Below are 19805 nucleotides of genomic sequence, written 5' to 3' on the forward strand. Positions count from 1 at the left end.
GTAAATACAGTGTTCATGTTCTCATGGTCTCTATGATATAAGCCGGTGGTGGCAGAAAATAAGCTATTTACAGGACGTACATGCACACTTAGCAGGTGCCCCTATGGCCTCTGTTTCAGGCTGTTGCATGGGTTGTTTTAGCTCTATAATGCTTAATTTTCTGAAAATTCTATTCAGGGTGAATTGTAAAACAAATCCAGCTGGAAATAAGGTCCATGTTGTAAAAAAACAGAATTCTCCTTTAACACGAGTGTAGATAGATAGATAGAGAGATAAACGACAAATCCTGACATTCCCGAAGAAGAGTGTTTATTCTCTGTGCGGTGACAGCACTGTCCTGGTGTCAGGTAGAAGTGACTTATTGCATGCTGTCGGTCCTCTGGAACTGATCCGAGGTCAGTTTTGAAATGCGGAGGGGGGGTGGCAGTGCCGGGTCCAACGACGGTCCAGTCCAACAAGACCAGGCTCCTGTGGCACCCTCAGCCACACACACTTACACACACCCACCCTGGGGTCCTTTTCACCCCCCAGGGGGTAAGCAGCTTCTTCTGGGCGCGGCCGCTCCTATACTCTGCCCACCAGGCCTCGTCAGGATGACTGCATGAGGCCCGTCAGCCGCTTGCCCGTCAGAGACTTGCCCTGGACGGGGGACAAGAGGACAGGGAATGGGGGGGGGAAGGGTTTGAGGACATCATGTGTGGTCGAAAGCTTCCCCTTAAAGTGGCTGCAGCGGCGTGGGAGGGAGAGAAGAAAGGACATGGCTGGCATAACCTTTAATGGTGCCTGAGACCGAGTGGTGACGTTGACACGCTTGGAGAGAAGGGAGCAGTGATACTACAGAGAATGATAGACTGTGAGTGAATGAAAAGAGCAGTGATACTACAGTGTGGGCTAGGAGTTACTGTAGATCAGGGACTGGCAACTTTGATGATAGAGAGGGCCCCCTAAAAAAAAGTCCTCGCTACCAGAGGGCTAGATTGCGCCTGTGCACTTCCACCAGTGCTGTAACCCCATCACTCCCAATTACCCAATTATAGCTACTAATTTGATGAAATTAAAGCTGCATTCAGCAATGTTTTTGTGTTAAAATAAATGTTAAATGGCTCTATATTCTGACAGCAATCACTGAAATAGAGTGTTTGGTCAGTGACTTGAAACCCCCCACCCCCGCTGTCCTCTATGTCTCTCCTGTAGTCCTGCATGCAGGGCATACGTATCTCCGCAACCGTAAGTCGGAGAGACTCAGGGATGGCGGCGTTGGATTCGGGGTGAAAAAATACATGTAGTTCGTTATAGGCATTACGATCTGACGTTCTGTTTCCCAGAAAATGCCAACTTTTCTCTGATTGGATAGTTTGAGGTCGCCGCCAATTTTTTATCCCTCGGAAGAGTAGTCGCTACCTTGGTAGTGGCTAATGAGGATCCAAATAAATACATAAATAAATGGAGACGAGGACTCAGTCTAGTTGGTAATTGATCAAGACTGTTTTCGTTTTTGTTCGTTTTTTTGTAATGGGCCCTAATAATTTGGCACAAGATATTGAAAGCTATTGATAGCTTATTAATTAATATGAATACAGTGACATACATTTTGTCGGACTCTTCTTTGGTGACTCGGACTAAAACACTGCATCCAGGTCAGGTTCAACATTGGGATGTCTTCAATCCCTTATTGCCCACAAGTCTCTATGCACCGTTAGCTAGCATCTTTGACTGTAAAAATGTCCTCATCCTGCATCTCTCCTGTGTTATTCTTTCTTGAATGTTATACAGTTGAACTAATATATTGCAAAACGCATCTAGTACAAAGTGGAAATTACGCCAAGGCCACATCTATACATTACTGGAAACCTCAGAACTACCGAGCATACAGTAGGTGTCAATTGGGTAGGATCTTTAGCAAGTCCAAGTTTTATCTCTTGTAGTTTTCATCACTATAATGACAAAAGGAATATACAACCCAAACAAAAATCACTAGAGATATAGGCTATTTGTAGGCCATATGTAAAAGAGTACTGTACAACAGTACTGTACTGTACTGTACTGTACTCTACTAGTGTGTAGCCCTAATATATTATTTTCGGCCATTGCTCCAGTTGTCCCCATTGATGTAGTCGATGTAACTGGGCTCCTAGTTTCTGTTGACAGATGATACTGCTTTATATGCTGGGACTCTGCCATGCCTATTATGCTTTAATGAATGGAGTTTGCAGAGAGACCAACAGAGGGAGGCAGATACTCACCACGCTGCGAGTGAACTTCTCCAGAGAGGTGCGTCGCCCCTGCTCCGTCTCAGGCTGCATGTCGTCAGAGATGGAGATGAGATTCACATGTCATCACATCTCACACATATACATTTACATTTAAGGTATTTACAGTAGTGGATGCTCAATCCCTACATCGACAAAATGACATGCAACATGCAATATACAATACCGATTCTAAAATATGTACTCATAGATTCATTCACCCATAGGATTAGAAGCGCACTCGGGCGTGCACGCACGCGCACGCACGCACTTACGCACGCACACACACACACACACACACACACACACACACACACACACACGCACACACCTTCTTCTTCGCGCTCAGGAGGTCCTGGTAGGCATTGGAGCGCAAGAAGCGTGTGTAGCTGTCGCTTTTCATCAGCTTGTAGATGTGGTACTGGAGAGAGAGAGAGTATGAGAGAGACAGAGAGGGGGGAGAAGATGCACAGGTGTGAAGGCAGTCCAAAGTGAGTACCGTATATTGGCTCTGTGCTAATGGTGTGTGAAACAGTCTACCTCAGGACAGGGTAGACCCATCATGGTCACCGAAGAAGAGGTGCGGCTGTAATGCCACACTGATGCTAATTGATGGGAGAAATCTTGCCTTATTTAACTCTTCCCTCTAGTCCAGACGTGTGACAGGATGGGGGTGTTTTTTTATATTACTGTAATACCCCCCCCCCCCCCCACACCTCCTCGACTCGACCTCCACCTTCTCTGTCTCTTAACGAGGTGGATTATCTGGAAATCACTCTCTCAATATAAACCCATTACTTGATATTGGTGGAGCGTATAAGAAAGACTAATGAGGCTTAGAGAGGGAGATGGAGTTTCTAAAGAGTGACATCACCTGAGGCAATATCAATTAAAGAGGCATTGCTGACATCACCTGAGGCAAATGAATTAAAAGGGGCAGACCACTCTGAATGGCGCTTAGCATTGTACCATGCAGTGAGGTGGAAAAAGGGAATTGGACTATGAGCACTTCAATTCCTCTCCCTTAGAGGTCTATTTTCATTTTAAAATACTGACGTATATTCAAAGTTGCGTTTCTGAACATGAGACTTCCAGGTTTGGGATGTGAACCCATGAGGTCAGGAATGTTGGTGGGAAATGTCGATGCTCAAGAGGTTTTGGATCGAAACAGGAAAATGCATCTTTTATATCTATGCAGCCTAGACTTGGAGCCTTGCCGCCGACAGCGAGACTGTACATACGCAAACGTCACTCAGCGCGTTGGCTGCAGTACACCTCCGAAACACTAGGCGGCTTGTGGTGCACTCATGTCCATTAAATATGACGCAATCATGTTGTTTACCAAGAACTTGCAATCATGGCAGCGAAGTTGAAGTTTTATGCTATGCAGAAGGCTTTGCTGGATGAGGAACAATCACTGTTAAATAAGGAAATTGCGTTTCCTTGAGCGGCACTCACTTTGCTGTTGCTAACGATTGCTAATAAAGTTGTAAAAAAAACATTGCTGTCATCTTCCCCTCACAAGAAGTACGTCAGCGGATATACGTACGCGGCCCAAGGTAACGGCCAATCACAGCTCTCGTGCTGTTCACGTCACGTCCGCGTCGACGCAACCTAGTCACATTTTTGAGGAGCTGCACGTCCCCTGCGCCGAACTGCTCCAACAGGCTTGCCAGCCGTGGCACACCCCTCAGTGCATTCGCTGCTGGCTTTGACGCAGAACCATGTAAAGGCTTTTTTTTTTTATATATATTTTATTTTCAATTTTTAGAGAACAATATACGAAGACAAACAGGCTCAGACACAGGAAAAGATAGGACAGAAAGAAGAAAAAGAAAAACAACAACATTGCAAAGTGGTGCTATCAGCCGCATAAGGTGCTTATATGTTCGTAAAAAATCATGTGCATAGGATCCCACACAAGGGGTCCACGAGGCACCAGCCAGGCGAGCCATCCATCACCTCTAACCTCAGTCACTGGTCATTCTGAACCTCGTTGAAGTAGGCCAAAAACGGGTCCCAGATAGTTGAGAACTTTTTAAGCGAGTTGGTTCTCAGGGACCTGAGTTTCTCCATCTGTATAACAGAGATCATGTCCATCAGCCACACCTGAAAAGAAGGTGAAGAGGAGGACTTCCATTCCTTCAGAATGAGTCTTTTGGTGACAGTTGTCCCCAGTGTCAGCGATTGTTGCACAGCTGTAGGGAAGTTCAATGAGGACTCCGAGCAGCCGAAGATGGCGAGTTCTGCCTCTGGCTGTAGGGTTACTTTGTAGGCCGCCGCCTTAGAGTAACCATGTAAAGGCTTTAAGAAGTGGTTTTAGATCGTCTAAGCGAAATTGTTTGTGGATAGCATAACGCCAGGATTTAGGGCTGCCACGCCTGATTGTAGCTGGCAGCAGCAGCTCCAGCCAATTGTGGCTGGGGGGGCTAAGGGGGGGCTTAAATATTTACAGCGGGGGCTAACTTTTTCTACATAAATAGACAGTGGTTCTCTTCTCAACCTGTGGTACAGGTACCACTGGTGGTACGCGGGGGCCCCTCCCTCTCATACATCCATATGGTGGTAATTTCTCAGGTACTTGTGTAAAAAGGGTTGAGAACCACTAATATAAGAAATAATAATAATATGATAGGGTGTGAATTAGGCTCTAATATTAGACAAGGAGGGCCCACTGCTTTTCCATTGAGAGCCAAATCCCCAACCCAACATTATGCATGTAAGTGCTTCAATGAGCTGAAGACTGACTGTGTATTTAGCCCTATGTCACACTGTATGTTGAGACTGATGAGTCCAGTTACACAAGGCTATATGCAGCACATACATTTAGATGGTAAATCAAGAGTTTATATTCACAAGTTACACAAAAGATTTAAAATGTGCTATATTTTAGAGACAAATTAGGCTAATCACTGCATATAGGCTATATGTAAATAAACAGTGCCACATACACAGGCACATCCATTCATCAATAGTCTGTGCCAGAGTAAAAAGAAATAGAACCATTCATACTGCACTATATAACAATCACGCCAGTGACAAGACTGGACTGAGCTGGACAACAGGCGTTTTTTATCAAAACCAAAGACTATAAAAATGGGACCCATTGCTTATTTAGTCAGTGAATTTACTGACTAAGCTGAAAGTTGGCTGTCCTTGATGCAATTCATGCAACACTTCGCTACCCAGAAAGTCGGCAGAGTCACTCCGGTTTTGATATTAAGCTGAGTCCGCCCACCCAGGCCAGCTACAGCATGCGCCTAACGAGTGCACCCGACCTATCCTCCCTGCCCCATGCTCCCTGCTCAGAGGGAGGGAGGGAGGTCTAACCTGTGTGTGTGCTGGGGAGCGGCAGGCAGTGAAATTTGGGCACAGCATTAAAACGAACGGCTCTCAAGTAGGACTCGGTTCCCTTCGTTCATAGCAAAGAGCCGTTCAATAGATTCGGGTCGTTCGCGAACGTCACAACACTACTTACCTGTTAACATCAGTGCGCTCGATCGTGGACCTGTGCTGTCCAGTCCAGTCCGTGTACAAAGCAAAATAAAGTATCTCCTTTGTGATGGCCATCAACATAAACGCTTGATCAATATAAAGGTGCGCGATACTAACGCTAGACGCTTGTTTTATGTCCATTTTCCGTAGATATTGACATGTATGTAAGGAAATTTAACTTCCGCGGTAACTTGAGAGTGAGATGCTTTGAGATGGAGCAGGCCACTTTGAGCAGAGCAGAGGGGAGGTCCTTCTCTCACACCATGCCATAATACGCGCCATAATCACTTGCCAGTAGGGGGAGAACCCCTCCATAAAAAATGGGCCGGCCCGGTCAGACAGCCACGGAGGTGTGTAATGCTGTGTTCAAGGACACTGGGAATTTTCACTTCTACTATGATGTATTAGCCTAGTTTAATTGTTATAAATTAAGTTTTTGTTTTTCTCCAAAGAAATTTCCAGGGGGGCTTAGGGGGGGCTTGGCTAATTTCAGGGGGGGCTAAAGCCCCCCCTAGCCCCCCCCTGGCGCCGCGGCTGGTAGCTGGCCACACCCAAAACTGTGCTACGAGCACAGTCTGTGGCCCAAACCTGATTGATATTTTGCAGCACGGCCAGTCGGCCCCACAGCCCCGCACTGACAGCTGCAAGGGCTGGAAAATAGCAGATGACAGCTGTCCCATTTGCAAACGCTCTTTAGCGCAGGCATACGATAGGGCCCTCTGTCTCTCTCTCCCTTTGTCTCCCATACATGCAGTGTTTCCCCCACCTGTGCGTCCTCATAGCTGTATCGTCCGGGGTCCTTAAGGTTGTGGTTGGTGCGCTCGTAGCTGTGGGAGTCCAGGTTGATAGAGCTGGGCGCTCCCTCGGCCAGGAACTCGGCCCAGATCTCCTGCGCCCTGTCCGCCACCTCCTGCAGGGGCCTCCGCTTCAGCTCCTGCACTGCCAGCCAGAACCTGCAGGGGGCGGCAGAAATCAAACGCACCTCAGATCATTATTCATCTGTGGGAGCTGTTTGTCGGAGGCAGGAGGGATGCAAACATATGCAAGGTCAATGGGGTCATGCTCCTGTATATACAAGCTGACTGAGGCTCACTAAAAGTTCATCCACAGTGCACACACACACACACACACACACACACACACACACACAGTGCACACAAAGTAAATTTCAGTGAGCCTCAGTCAGCTTGTACATACAAGAGTGTGACCCCATTGACTTTGCATTTGTTTTTTCCCAACTTTCCAGAGCTACTATGAGGAACAGCATGGATCGTGCTAACCCTAACTCCAATCAACCAATCAACATCATTGGTAAGTAGCAAATAGGGCTAGGCTTTAAAAAATGTGAACTAATTCCTTTAACTGTCATTTAGTCTGGTATCGAGTAGGGATGGTATGATACCATTTTTATGCCTCCGCCGGCGATAGCCAGGCAGGAGGCATTATGGATTCGGGTTGTCCGTCCGATGTTCGTTAACGCGATATCTGAGGAACGCCTTGACAGAATTTCATCAACTTTGCCTCAAATGTTGACTTGGACTCAAGGATCAATTGATTAGATTTGGTGGTCAATGGTCAAAGTTCAAGGTCACTGTGACCTCACAAACGCCATTCCCAAGTTCGTTAATGTGATATCTCAGGAACGGCTTGACGGAATTCCGTCCAATCTGGCTCAAACGTCGACTTGGACAAGAATGAACTGATTAGATTTTGGTCATCAAAGGTCAAAGGTCAAGGTCACTGACCTTGCAAACAACAGTTTCAAGTTCGTTAACGCGATATCTCAGGAACGCCTTGATGGAATTTCATCAAATTTACCTCAAACGTCCACTTGGACTCATGGATGAACTGATTAGATTTTGGTGGTGATAGTTTAGGCTAATGGATCAGATTTATAGTTTCGATTCTTAAATTGTATTTTCGTAAAGTGAGTGAAAAAAATCCTATACCAAAGGGGTGAATATGAGACTAAAATACTTGTTATGACATTTTATTTTTGCTTTGCAGGTGCAGTGGAATTCAAGCAAATATAATATAACTTATTAATTCATGCTGACCCAGACTTGAAATGACTATGCACTGAGTGGTGCATGCACAGCAAACATAATTGCTTTTAGATTCATGAATATGTTGTTAGAGATTATTTATGGCATTTCTGCTTAAATAAGGCAGATAGAGCACAGTGGAGATAGACAGGGGATGCGAGGCAGAGAACATAGAGAACATAAATCAAATTTAATGAGCTGGATTTTAACACCTAACTCCAACAGGGTGTCTGCACGTTTCAGAAGGACACATTAAGAACTTTGGAAGACTTTCTTTAAGCCACCTGGAATTCAATTTTAGACTAATTAAAAAACAAAAACCGATCTGGGGAGAGTTGTAGATTAGCACATGCGTCTTCCGATACATGTGCAGTCGCCAGCTGCTTCTTTTCACCTGACAGCGAGGGGTTTCACCGGCAGGACGTACCACGTGGGAGGATCACGCTATTCGCCCCAGTAAACTGCTGTATCCTGTTACTTTTTAAGTTGTATCTTCTCCTAATATAAAGAGGCTTTTTCATGTGTAAAAGTTTCCATGTTTCGCCTATTTTCTATGTGGAAAACAAAGAGGGAGATGATGGCAGTGAAGTTCCAGAAAATTCTCTGCAGCCTTATTTTGATGCTTCTAGGTGAAAAGATATAAGAAACCTGGAGAAGGTATACCTGTGTATTCTGTATTCTGATGTTATCCAGGATACTGATACATTCATATGTTATCCTGTTGGGGGCAGTGTTGCATAGAAACTAGCTCATGCCTCTGGTTAACCCATTGATACCTGATGCAGCATTTGTGTGTATATTCCTCATTTGTGTGCGTATCCCTTTAAGACCGCAAACCGCGTTCACGTGGTTCGCGGCCTTAAAGGGATACACACACAAATGCTGCATCAGGTATCAATGGGTTAAATCACTGGTGGGTGAAGGCAGTTTGGCAGAGATTCTGTTTATTGGTGGGTCGATTGGTCCATGGATACAGAGATGTGAGAGAGTGGGCTATTAAAGGTGTATATAAACATCATATCCCAAATAAGACCTGAACCAGGATATGAGCCATTATCTGGAACACATGCAAGTGTAGGTTGAATTGTTATTGTGTCAGCGATATAGATATTTATTGATTTAAAAATGTTGCAGATTGTAAGTGTAAGCGTTGGCTGTGCTCACCGCAGGTTTTCTGAGCTGAACTCTGACTCCAGAAACCTGAGGAAGAGCTCCTGTCCCGCCGGGTCCTTCAAGGCCTCCTCCAGAGAGAAGCCCCACTTCTTCACCCGTTGCTGGCTGGGCTCCTTACTGAGAGAGAGAGAGAGAGAGAGAGAGAGAGAGAGAGAGAGAGAGAGAGAGAGAGAGAGAGAGAGACAGAGGGAGAGAGAGAGAGGGAGGGAGGGAGAGATGAGAATGAGAGAGAGAGACAGCAAGAGATAGACAGACAGAGAGGAAGAGACAAGAGAGAGGCAGAGAGAGAGACAGATAGAGACAGAGAGAGAGATGAGAGAGAGACAGAGAGAGAACAAAAAGAGAGAGAGAGAGAGAGAGAGAGAGAGTGAGAGAGAGAGAGAGAGAGATGGAAGCAGGCAGCGTAAACCACTGATTTTCAACTTTTTTAAGGAACTTTTTTAAGGACCCTTAATTCTCCATTTGATGACATTTTGTCTCTTGAACCCAAATCTGAGAATATCTTTATTGTCAGATATGATTTTGTCCACAACTATCTGTATTTATTTGCAGGTAGAGATAACAGCTATGATCAAAACAGTCATTCTTCTACATTCTGTAATTGTGTTCACTTCTTATAAATGAAATAATGGTGAAGTTGAACAATTCATCCATTCCCTGGGGACCCCCTGGAACTGGAGCCCTGGTGGTCCCCAGACCCCACGTTGAGAACCAGTGTGGTAAACATCAAGCTGAAGCGGCTGCGGGGAGGTGAAGATTAAAAAAGAGTTTAAATGAGATTAGATTACAGGGAGGTGAAGATTAAAAAGAGTTTAAATGAGATTAGATTACAGGGAGATTACGGGGGAGAGAGGGAGCGATGTGGGTGACAGATGAGACCAGAGGAAGCGATGAGACGTTTAAAATCTCTAATTCGATTGGCCTCTGAGACTAGAGGCACTAATGCTGCCGGGACATCGGTGTCTGGAAAGCCGAGCGCTCATCTGACACCCGATCATTTTAATCTCTACACGGGACATTTTCTCCTAACCTGCAATTAATCAATTCAGCTGCATTATTAAGCTACATTAGGCGCAATGATTATACGTCAGCTCTCATTAATTCCTGCATTAGTCAAGGAGTTCAGAGGACAGAGAGATTATAGGGCTGCCCTCTCACAGCGATAACAGTGTACCGTGCTACCTTCATATCTCGAGATAGATCATAATGAAATAGCCAATCAATAACTTGACATTGCCCTATTATGTGTCCGCGACAACCTGGGGAATCAGTGATCAACTGAGTTGGGTTATTTGATTTGGACTGATTGGGGGGGGGGGTGGTATTTTGCAGAGTGACCTCAAATTCTCCTTTGCCTGCTTCAGAAAATGGCTAATTAGTAAATGGACTGCATTTATATAACGCTTTTATCCAAAGCGCTTTACAATGTGCCTACAGCCACCCATTCACACACCGATGGCAGCAAGCTACCATGCAGGGTGCTGGCACAGCCATCTGGAGCAATTTTGGCTGAGTATCTTGCCCAAGGACACTTCAACATGCAGACTGGAGGGGCCGGGGATCGAACCTCCAAAATGATCAATGGACTACCCGCTCTACAATCTGAGCCACAGCCACCCCACATTTGAGCAATTACTCAAAGTAATTACTGTAGCTGTAAATATCCATTCTATTAAAGTGAACATTAATTCTTATTCACACGTACTGATTGAGCTGTCAGTGTGTTTGCAGTGAGGTTGTTGCAGGGTAATGACACAGGCTTATTTTAGGGCTTTGAGATTGAACAGTGATCTTTGGTGAGAAAATAATTGAGATCACCCCATAGTTAGATGTCTCTGGGGGTTCAGAGTAGGCCTGGGCAGTTATATGTCTCTGGGGGTTCAGAGCAGTTACTGTAGATGTATCTGGGGGTTCAGAACAGTTAGATGTCTCTGGGGGTTCAGAGCAGTTAGATGTCTCTGATTCAGAGCAGTTACTGTAGATGTCTCTGGGGGTTCAGAGCAGTTAGATGTCTCTGGGGGTTCAGAGCAGTTAGATGTCTCTGGGGATTCAGAGCAGTTACTGTAGATGTCTGGGAGTTCAGAGCAGTTAGATGTCTCTGGGGGTTCAGAGCAGTTCGATGTCTCTGGGGGTTCAGAGCAGTTACTGTAGATGTCTGGGGGTTCAGAGCAATTAGATGTTTCTGGCGGTTCAGAGCAGTTAGATGTCTCTGGGGGTTCAGAGTAGTTACTGTAGATGTCTGGGGGTTCAGAGCAGTTAGATGTCTCTGGGGGTTCAGAGCAGTTACTGTAGATGTCTCTGGCGGTTCAGAGCAGTTACAGTACTGTAGATGTCTGGGGGTTCAGAGCAGTTAGATGTCTGGGGGTTCAGAGCAGTTAGATGTCTCTGGGGGTTCAGAGCAGTCACTGAGGATGGCTGGGGGTTCAGAGCAGTTAGATGTATTTGGGGGTTCAGAGCAGTTAAGCCTGCTTTATACTCACCATGCCGTGAAGGGCGCGGGGGTGGAGCGAGGGCCGCCAGCGTCAAATGACGTCAATGTGTTGCGCGTGGTAGGGCGCCCACCGCATACCTGAAGATTTTTCTCACAGCGCGACCTCCGCACGGCTTCTCTCCAAACATGGCCGCTTTCAAGCCACTGAGCCCTGAACACTGAGCTGTGTTTTCACCACATTTCTTGACCCATGTGGTAGGCTAAACTTTGATTTGCAACTGTTCGTTTTTAGTCATTTCACCAAGTAAATGTGTTGTGTTGAGAGCATGATTGAGAGAGATTAAAAGCAGCACAGAGTAGGCTATCAGGGCTGAGAACTGAAATGGCTTTCAGTAAAAACAAGTTTGGTGATTCATTCATGTGCTGATTTACGGTCGTTTGAGAGTGAAAGCGCACTCAGTACTGCACATAATAGCATTTCTCACTGAGGCTCAGATCACTTCTGAGTATAAAAGCATCTGCCCCAGCGCGAGGTCCGCACGGTGACTCGCGGAGACTCGCGGAGCTCCACCCCACGGAGCTTGCTCGAGTATAATGAGCCCTATACTGTAGATGTCTCTGGGGTTTCAGAGCAGTTACTGTATATGTCTCTGGGGATTCAGAGCAGTTAGATGTCTCTGGGGATCCAGAGCAGTTATGTCTCTGGGGGTTCAGAGCAGTTAGATGGCTCTGGGGGTTCAGAGCAGTTACTGTAGATGTATCTAGGTGTTCAGAGCAGGCCTGGGCAATAGAAGCTGAATATTAAACTTGAAAACATGGAGGAAAAAGTTTCCCCACCAACTTTTCCTGAGATCCCTGGTGAATTAGATCAAGCAGCTGGATGGATTGGATGACAATATTTTCAAACAGAAGTGCAAGTAAAGACTGTCAGAAGGGGAAATTGTTACCAGGTGAAAAGCCCCTGTCTGAGAATATCTAGGTATATTTTACAGTAGTACCTTAGTAGTACCCCTTCCCCACTGGATTTCATGGGTGTTTAGGTCATTGCAATGGGCACACAATGGAATATGTAGTATATATAATCTACTGCTCTTTACTCAGCTTTGTACAGTGTGGCCTGTGGATTGTGTTTGTGACTCTCAAACGTGAAGTGCAGCATCAAGTGTAAATGTAGTTGAAAGAACAATGAGTCTGTTTCTAACTCAGGCTGTGATTCTGAAAGTGACTCAGAATCTTTTGCGTTGTGGTTTTTGTACCTGGCCTCCAGATCCCAGAAGAAGCAGTCGTCACTGGTCCAGGGGTTGGAAGGATCCGGGACGGTCACAAACGGGTCGTACTCCAAGTACTGCTCTGTGTAGCTTATCAGACTGACACACACACACACACACTTAAAACAGACCAAATAAAACGACAATAAAACATCCGCATAAAAGTGGTGTCGACATTAAAACTTATAAGCTTGTGATAAAAGTACATCCGCTGATGGGCTTTAGCACAAACAGCATCCGTGTGGGGTTCAAAGGAAAGCTTGTTGTCGATGATTGTCCCAAAATACTGCTGAACGACTTCAACAGCTTGTCCATTAATGATGGAAGAAGGAATGGGAGGGGGCTTTTTTCAAAAATCAATCAACATCTCAGTTTTGGACACGTTTATATCCAAAAAGGAGCGTTTACACCATTCGCAAAAATCATCCGACACATATGTTTCATATGATACCAGTATCTTCACTCTAGCTTTTAAAATGAACCTGCTACTGACTCTAAACTAGAACGACCGCACCGCAGATATTTGCCTCCGCCAACAAGTGAGCGGTCGACATGCATGTCTGTCCAGACTTTGACGTTTGAGCCAAATGTGAAGACATTTCGTCAACGTGTTACTGAGATATGGCGTTACCAAGCTTGAAAATGGCATTCGTGAGCTCACAGTGACCTTGACCTTTGACCACCAAAAGGTAATCAGTTCATCCTTGAGTCCAAGTGGACGTTTGAGGCAAATTGGAAGAAATTCCTTTAAGGCGTTCCTGAGATATCGCGTTAACAAACTTGGGAATGCGTTTGTGAGGTCACAGTAACCTTGAACTTTGACCTTTGACCACCAAAATCGAATCAGTTCATCCTTGAGTCCAAGTCAACGTTTGAGGCAAATTTGATGAAATTTCGCCAAGGCATTCCTCAGATATCGCGTTAACAAACATCAGACGGATGTACGGACGGACGTACGTACATACGGACAGACGGACAACCCGAATCCATAATGTCTCCAGCCTGGCTATCGCCGGTGGAGGCATAAACACAGCAATGTCGGCCACAGATGTCCATCTACATAATATACATTTGATCTGACCACCAGTAAAATGGCCAGTGCACACACACGTGCACACACACACGTGCACACACGTTAAGTGTGCGTCTGAGGCTGGATGGGGTCTTTGGAGCTATAGGAGGCGTGCAGTATTGAATCTGTTTAGAGACCAAGGTGAGTGCTTCTGGGAGCTGTGTGACAGCAGTGTGTTTCTCCTGTATAATCATATATCACATGTGTTGGTCTTCCACAAACACTGCTAAAAAAAAAAATGCGATCAAAAATATATACGGTAGGCTATACTGTAGGTACTCCAATTGACATTGTTTTGGTTCAGCTTTATTATGATAAAATCTTCCCAGCAAGAATTTGACAGATGACAATGCGCAGAAGGATTTTGGAAAGTGTTTTTGAACTGAAATCACAAAGACATTTAGATCCTGATTTCACAAAATGATGCAGGGTAATAGCTATATATATATAGACCATGAATTTTAGCTGTTCCATTTTGGCACTTCATTTACTGAGGTTCAGCATTCAACACTGTTCTTAGACCAATTTGCCCCAAAGCAGCTATAGGGCCAATGCTTGAAATCAAAAGCTTTTTTATACTAATGTTCTATCTCCAGAAATCAAACTAGAACCCCAACAGGGACTGATGAGGTACCAAAACCAAAATGACCTCCAGCTGCCACTGCTCTACACAGGCACAGCAGAGCCAACACCAGGGTGTTTAGTGGAAATCAGGTTTGTGTGGTTATAGATGGGCAGAGAGGGAGTGCAGCAGCTGGGAAGCCTCCTTATATGAAGTGCTGATGTCCCCCACCTCGGCTATATGAAGTGATGATGTCCCCTAACCTGACTGCCAGACGGAGGCGGTGATGTCCCCTACCTCGGCTATATGAAGTGCTGATGTCCCCTACCTCGGCTATATGAAGTGCTGATGTCCCCCACCTCGGCTATATGAAGTGCTGATGTCCCCCACCTCGGCTATATGAAGTGCTGATGTCCCCTACCTCGGCTATATGAAGTGCTGATGTCCTCTACCTCTGCTATATGAAGTGCTGATGTCCCCTACCTCGGCTATATGAAGTACTGATGTCCCCCACCTCGGCTATATGAAGTGCTGATGTCCCCTACCTCGGCTATATGAAGTGCTGATGTCCCCTACCTCTGCTATATGAAGTGCTGATGTCCTCTACCTCTGCTATATGAAGTGCTGATGTCCCCTACCTCGGCTATATGAAGTGGTGATGTCCCCCACCTCAGCTATATGAAGTGGTGATGTCCCCCACCTCAGCTATATGAAGTGCTGATGTCCCCTACCTCTGCTATATGAAGTGCTGATGTCCTCTACCTCTGCTATATGAAGTACTGATGTCCCCCACCTCGGCTATATGAAGTGCTGATGTCCCCCACCTCGGCTATATGAAGTGCTGATGTCCCCTACCTCGGCTATATGAAGTGCTGATGTCCCCTACCTCGGCTATATGAAGTGGTGATGTCCCCCACCTCAGCTATATGAAGTGGTGATGTCCCCTACCTCGGCTATATGAAGTGGTGATGTCCCCTACCTCTGCTATATGAAGTGCTGATGTCCCCCACCTCTGCTATATGAAGTGCTGATGTCCCCCACCTCGGCTATATGAAGTCCTGATGTCCCCCACCTCAGCTATATGAAGTGCTGATGTCCCCCACCTCGGCTATATGAAGTGCTGATGTCCCCCACCTCGGCTATATGAAGTGCTGATGTCCCCCACCTCGGCTATATGAAGTGCTGATGTCCCCCACCTCGGCTATATGAAGTGCTGATGTCCCCCACCTCGGCTATATGAAGTGCTGATGTCCCCCACCTCGGCTATATGAAGTGCTGACGTCCCCCACCTCGGCTATATGAAGTGCTGACGTCCCCTACCTCGGCTATATGAAGTGCTGATGTCCCCTACCTCGGCTAACATCATGTGTCCATTGAGGAGATAAAAATTGGATGCGTTCTTTCGAGACGGTGCAGTATTTTCAGCGCAGCAGACATCAGTTTCCTGTACCTGTCAGCCACCTTAGACATCTTCAAACAGTGACGGTCTAGCTGGGTGTTCAGGAATACGATCTGGAAGAGGGCGAGAACAGAGAAAGTGTAGCATTTTTAAACGTCAAGTTACGTTGTACCCTGTTTTGTCCCTTAAAGTAATCCAGCAGATTCCCTCCACATCTGATCTGGTGTTAGACAAAATGCAGTGTAGGGGGTCTGTGGGTTGCCTCGGATGGGTACATAATCCTGACACTCACTACTAAATTCACCAGCATATTTAGACATATAGGTAAACATACATAACCTACAGTACCTTCCCCTGCAAATATGTCAGCCCAAACACCAGACTCATCATCTCTGTTTGTATGTTCTGTATAAGCTTGTTTTGTGTATGTTTTGCATATTAAGCTTGTTTTGTTTGTCTTTGACTACGTAGTTAAAAATGTTTGCATTAAAAATGCAGTGTATAGGGTGCCAGAGGCTTACAGCAATTATACTAACACCTCAAAATCAATGTGATCATTTATCAGTGTTAAAATGCTACAAACAAATCAATGTGGTGATTTATCAGTGTTAAAATGCTACAAACAAATCAATGTGGTGATTTATCAGTGTTAAAATGCTACAAACAAATCAATGTGGTGATTTATCAGTGTTAAAATGCTACAAACAGAACCTTTAAACTGCAGAAGGCTTCCTGGCAACAAAATGTAAAATTCCCTATGAAGAGAATGCGTCATTCTCAGAGGGTTTAGCTCAAATATTGGTGGAGTAAATGTCATACTGAACTACAGTTGTTACTCAATCAGTACTGCTACAGTACCACAGCGGTTTGCTGTGGTACTGCTGTGGTACTGCTGCAGTACTGCCACAGTAGACTCAGTTCTCAGTCTCTATCCGCTTCGCTTAGTAGAGACTGAGAACTTCCTTTCACAACTAGTTGTTATAAGTGGGTGGATACAATTTCAGAGTTAGAAAAAACATTGCATCGAATTGCGAGACTACTGCCACAGCGGTAAAAGTGTGTGTGTATGTGTTTTTTTGTTATTTAAATGTTTTCTTTGTTCTTTACAAAATAACCCCGTCACTGCTGCCACAGCAGCACAGCATCACCTTGTGGCCAAATTAGATGAGTAACATCTGTAGAGCTGATTTCACCACAGTGGAACCGCTCAGTACCTCTTTCTCCACATCCTCCTTGGTGCCTTTCCTGCAGCGGTGCGAGGGAGTGTGTACGGGGCTCTGGGACTGCGTTGCCTCCTCCGCCAAGCCGTACACTGACTGGGCGGTTTGAAGAGATGAGAGGAGAAGCAGGAGAGGCGAAGAGAGAGAGAGAGAGAGAGAGAGAGAGAGAGAGAGAGAGAGAGAGAATGTACACTTTATTATTTTCCTGTCAGATGAGGCATGCAAACAGCTATACAAAGCACATTATACTGTGGAATGAAAGGGATCCATTTCCAAATGAGACATCCAATCATTTAAAAAATGGGCATACTCTGAATTATTGCCAGAAAGTAGGAGGAGTAGGAGGAAAGTAGGAAAAGCGCTGAAGAGCGCCAACTTACATGCACTGCTTATGAATTATTAACATTCCTGAAATCGGAGTCGTCATTTGTTTTTCAAATTGGTTGCATATTGTAGTTTGAGAAGGGACAACATGCATCATTACTTTGTTTTTCTCCGTCTGTCTGTTCTTTACTCTCCTTTTGTTGCCAAAGCATTTATTTTTAGCAATATCATTCTTTTTTTCTTTTACTTTTGAAGAGTGCCTTTGCTTTGGTATATATAATTTTGTTTTGGAATCCATGCCATTGGATCTGATACCTTCTTAACTCTGTGAGGATTCTTCATGCGTCGACACTTCCGGATGTCCATCTCTGTGGTGTTGACGCATCCGGGCTGGGGAGCGCATGAACATGAATCACAATCACAATCACTTTTATTGCCACAAGATTACGTACAAGGAATTTGTCTTAGACATCATTACAGTCAACACTGCTGTTTTTAAAGGGACAGTTCACCACAACATATTTCCCCTCTTACCTGTAGTGCTCCTTATCTATCTACAGCAGTGGTACTCATCCGAGAACAAAAAGTAACGGCGGGGGGGGGGGGTGTCTTCATAACATCATAACATTCTAACATTCTAACAAGGTCTGTGGATTATCTTGAGTAACAGAGTCATGATTTATGGAAAGAGACATGGCTGTTGAGTTTTTCAAATGTATTTCTTGGCTCTTTGAGCGCCACACGCCAAGTGTCATCCAGTTCCATTGTATTGGAGAGAAGGCAGACATCTCTACGGCCGATATCTCCAAAACTCAAGGCAACTCACATCAAAACGATCTAGGTGGATAAATAGCACGACAGGTAAGAGGAAAAATATGTATTTTTGATTTGGGGTCAACTGTCTTAAGTCTTCTATTCCTGTGGCATTTCTGCCTATTTTACAGTAAACATTTGAGAGAGAGACAAGAAACGATAAGAGAGAGAGAGTGAGAAAGAAAGAGAGAGAAAGAGAGAGAGCAGGGATAGAAGATGTGTGGGCGAAGACACCGAAAGCAGCTTTATTACCACAGGTCTGTGCACGTCCCAGAAGGCCCTCTCCTGGCTGTCAAGGATCTTCCTCTCAGTTTTATCCTTTTTCCTGTCGATCCTGCAAACGAGAGCAGTCACTGCTAAGAAACATCTCAGCGCCTGCACCACACCGGATGAGGCAGAGGAATGGGGATGAAGGGGGACAAGAGGCAGTTAGGGGAGATTATAAAGACAAGGATATCCATCAGGGTTTATTTAACATGGGTGAGATTATAAAGACAAGGATATCCATCAGGGTTCATTTAACATGGGTGAAGCTTGGATTCAGGAGGATTCGCTTAAAGGAGAAATTCGGTATTTTACAATCTGGACTTTATTACCTTTTTTATCTTAAACTACTCACTCAGAAAAGAAATTTCTGAAATTGACGCAGTATTGAGCGAGAACCCACAGCGTGAAGGCCTGGAACAGAAGCCGATAGGGCATGTAGGAACCGTGCATGTACGTCCTGTAAAAAGCTTATTTTCTGCCATGCACCAGCTCATATCTCACCACCCTATAATTGGAGAGGGATTTCAGCCCAATTGCACACGAGGCAAGCGAGCTAACCAACGAGTGACAATATTGTGACTCGAAAACTAGACAACGTTGGACCGGAAGCACCCGCAACTGTAATGGCGGCAAATGTTGCCACTCAGGGATTCCGCTCGACTTTTTGTCTGATGGCCAATGCGGCCGGTAATGTTCCAGAATTCCGGACATAATAGATAGAATATCTACCGGCCACTTAAAAAAAAATCTGATCTTTTAAAATAATTGTTTCTAAGATAAACCTTTTGAATCGATTTATTTCTCTATAGTCTATTCTTTATAGCCTATAGTTGATCTTTATTCCAGTGTTGTCGTTAAGAGGCCGACTTTGCAGCAAAAATATTTAATTGGTCGACATTCAACAGTCATGCATGTCATTCTCGCTAAGGACGCTTTCGTTATTGAAACAGACAACATGCACGCTCCTATCTATCTGCATTTGCGGACACTTATTAATATCTCATGGACACTGCCTTGATGAAAAAACAATGCAGCTAAAAGTAATAACTGTCAGGACAGTGGAGATGTGTGCGCGCAGCTTGAATCGCTAGCAATACGCATTACGCACCTTCATCCCTCCCACCCACCCCACACCTGGCACCTGCATCAGCCAGGCTGTCCTGCACTCGGCTCTTGGTGGTAAGTATTTTGATTTACCTCCTCCTCATATCATACGACGAGTGCTTTTTACCTCCGCTAAATTGACAACTAGCCTACATTGGGTGAATCAATCAATCAATCAATCAATCAATCAATCAATCAATCAATCAATCAATCAATCAATCAATTAATCAATCAATCAATCAATCAATCAATCAATCATTCATTCATTCGAGGTTGTTGCCCCAGCAGCCCGCATGCATTTCTTTCCAGAATCATGTTTGGTAGCCTATGGAGAGCCATTTGCGCTTTAGTTGCCAACTTGCCACTAATGGGCTATTGTGCGC

The 19805-nt window shown here is 45.0% G+C and overlaps 1 protein-coding gene across 5 annotated transcripts in view; it reads right to left on the minus strand.

Moving 5' to 3' along the window:
- Positions 1–588: 588 nt before the first annotated feature.
- The window catches only part of rgs6 (regulator of G protein signaling 6), a gene marked incomplete at its 3' end in the record, with an annotated part of 82672 nt that continues 63455 nt past the window's right edge, over positions 589–19805 (minus strand). Inside the window, exons 8-17 of one of the 5 annotated variants that reach the window (XM_083643506.1) lie at positions 18304–18385; positions 17554–17628; positions 16909–17010; positions 15746–15807; positions 12650–12760; positions 8954–9079; positions 6511–6697; positions 2581–2670; positions 2244–2297; positions 589–639 (exon numbers count right to left, since the gene is read on the minus strand). In XM_083643506.1, the coding sequence (XP_083499632.1) occupies positions 589–639; positions 2244–2297; positions 2581–2670; positions 6511–6697; positions 8954–9079; positions 12650–12760; positions 15746–15807; positions 16909–17010; positions 17554–17628; positions 18304–18385 (940 nt within the window). The remainder of the gene's footprint in view (positions 640–2243; positions 2298–2580; positions 2671–6510; positions 6698–8953; positions 9080–12649; positions 12761–15745; positions 15808–16908; positions 17011–17553; positions 17629–18303; positions 18386–19805) is intronic. The other 4 variants (XM_083643508.1, XM_083643507.1, XM_083643509.1 and 1 more) reach the window with 4 other exon arrangements.

Source organism: Poromitra crassiceps (assembly GCF_964638095.1).
Source record: "Poromitra crassiceps genome assembly, chromosome: 9".
In the NCBI taxonomy this organism is placed as follows: Eukaryota; Metazoa; Chordata; class Actinopteri; order Beryciformes; family Melamphaidae; genus Poromitra; species Poromitra crassiceps.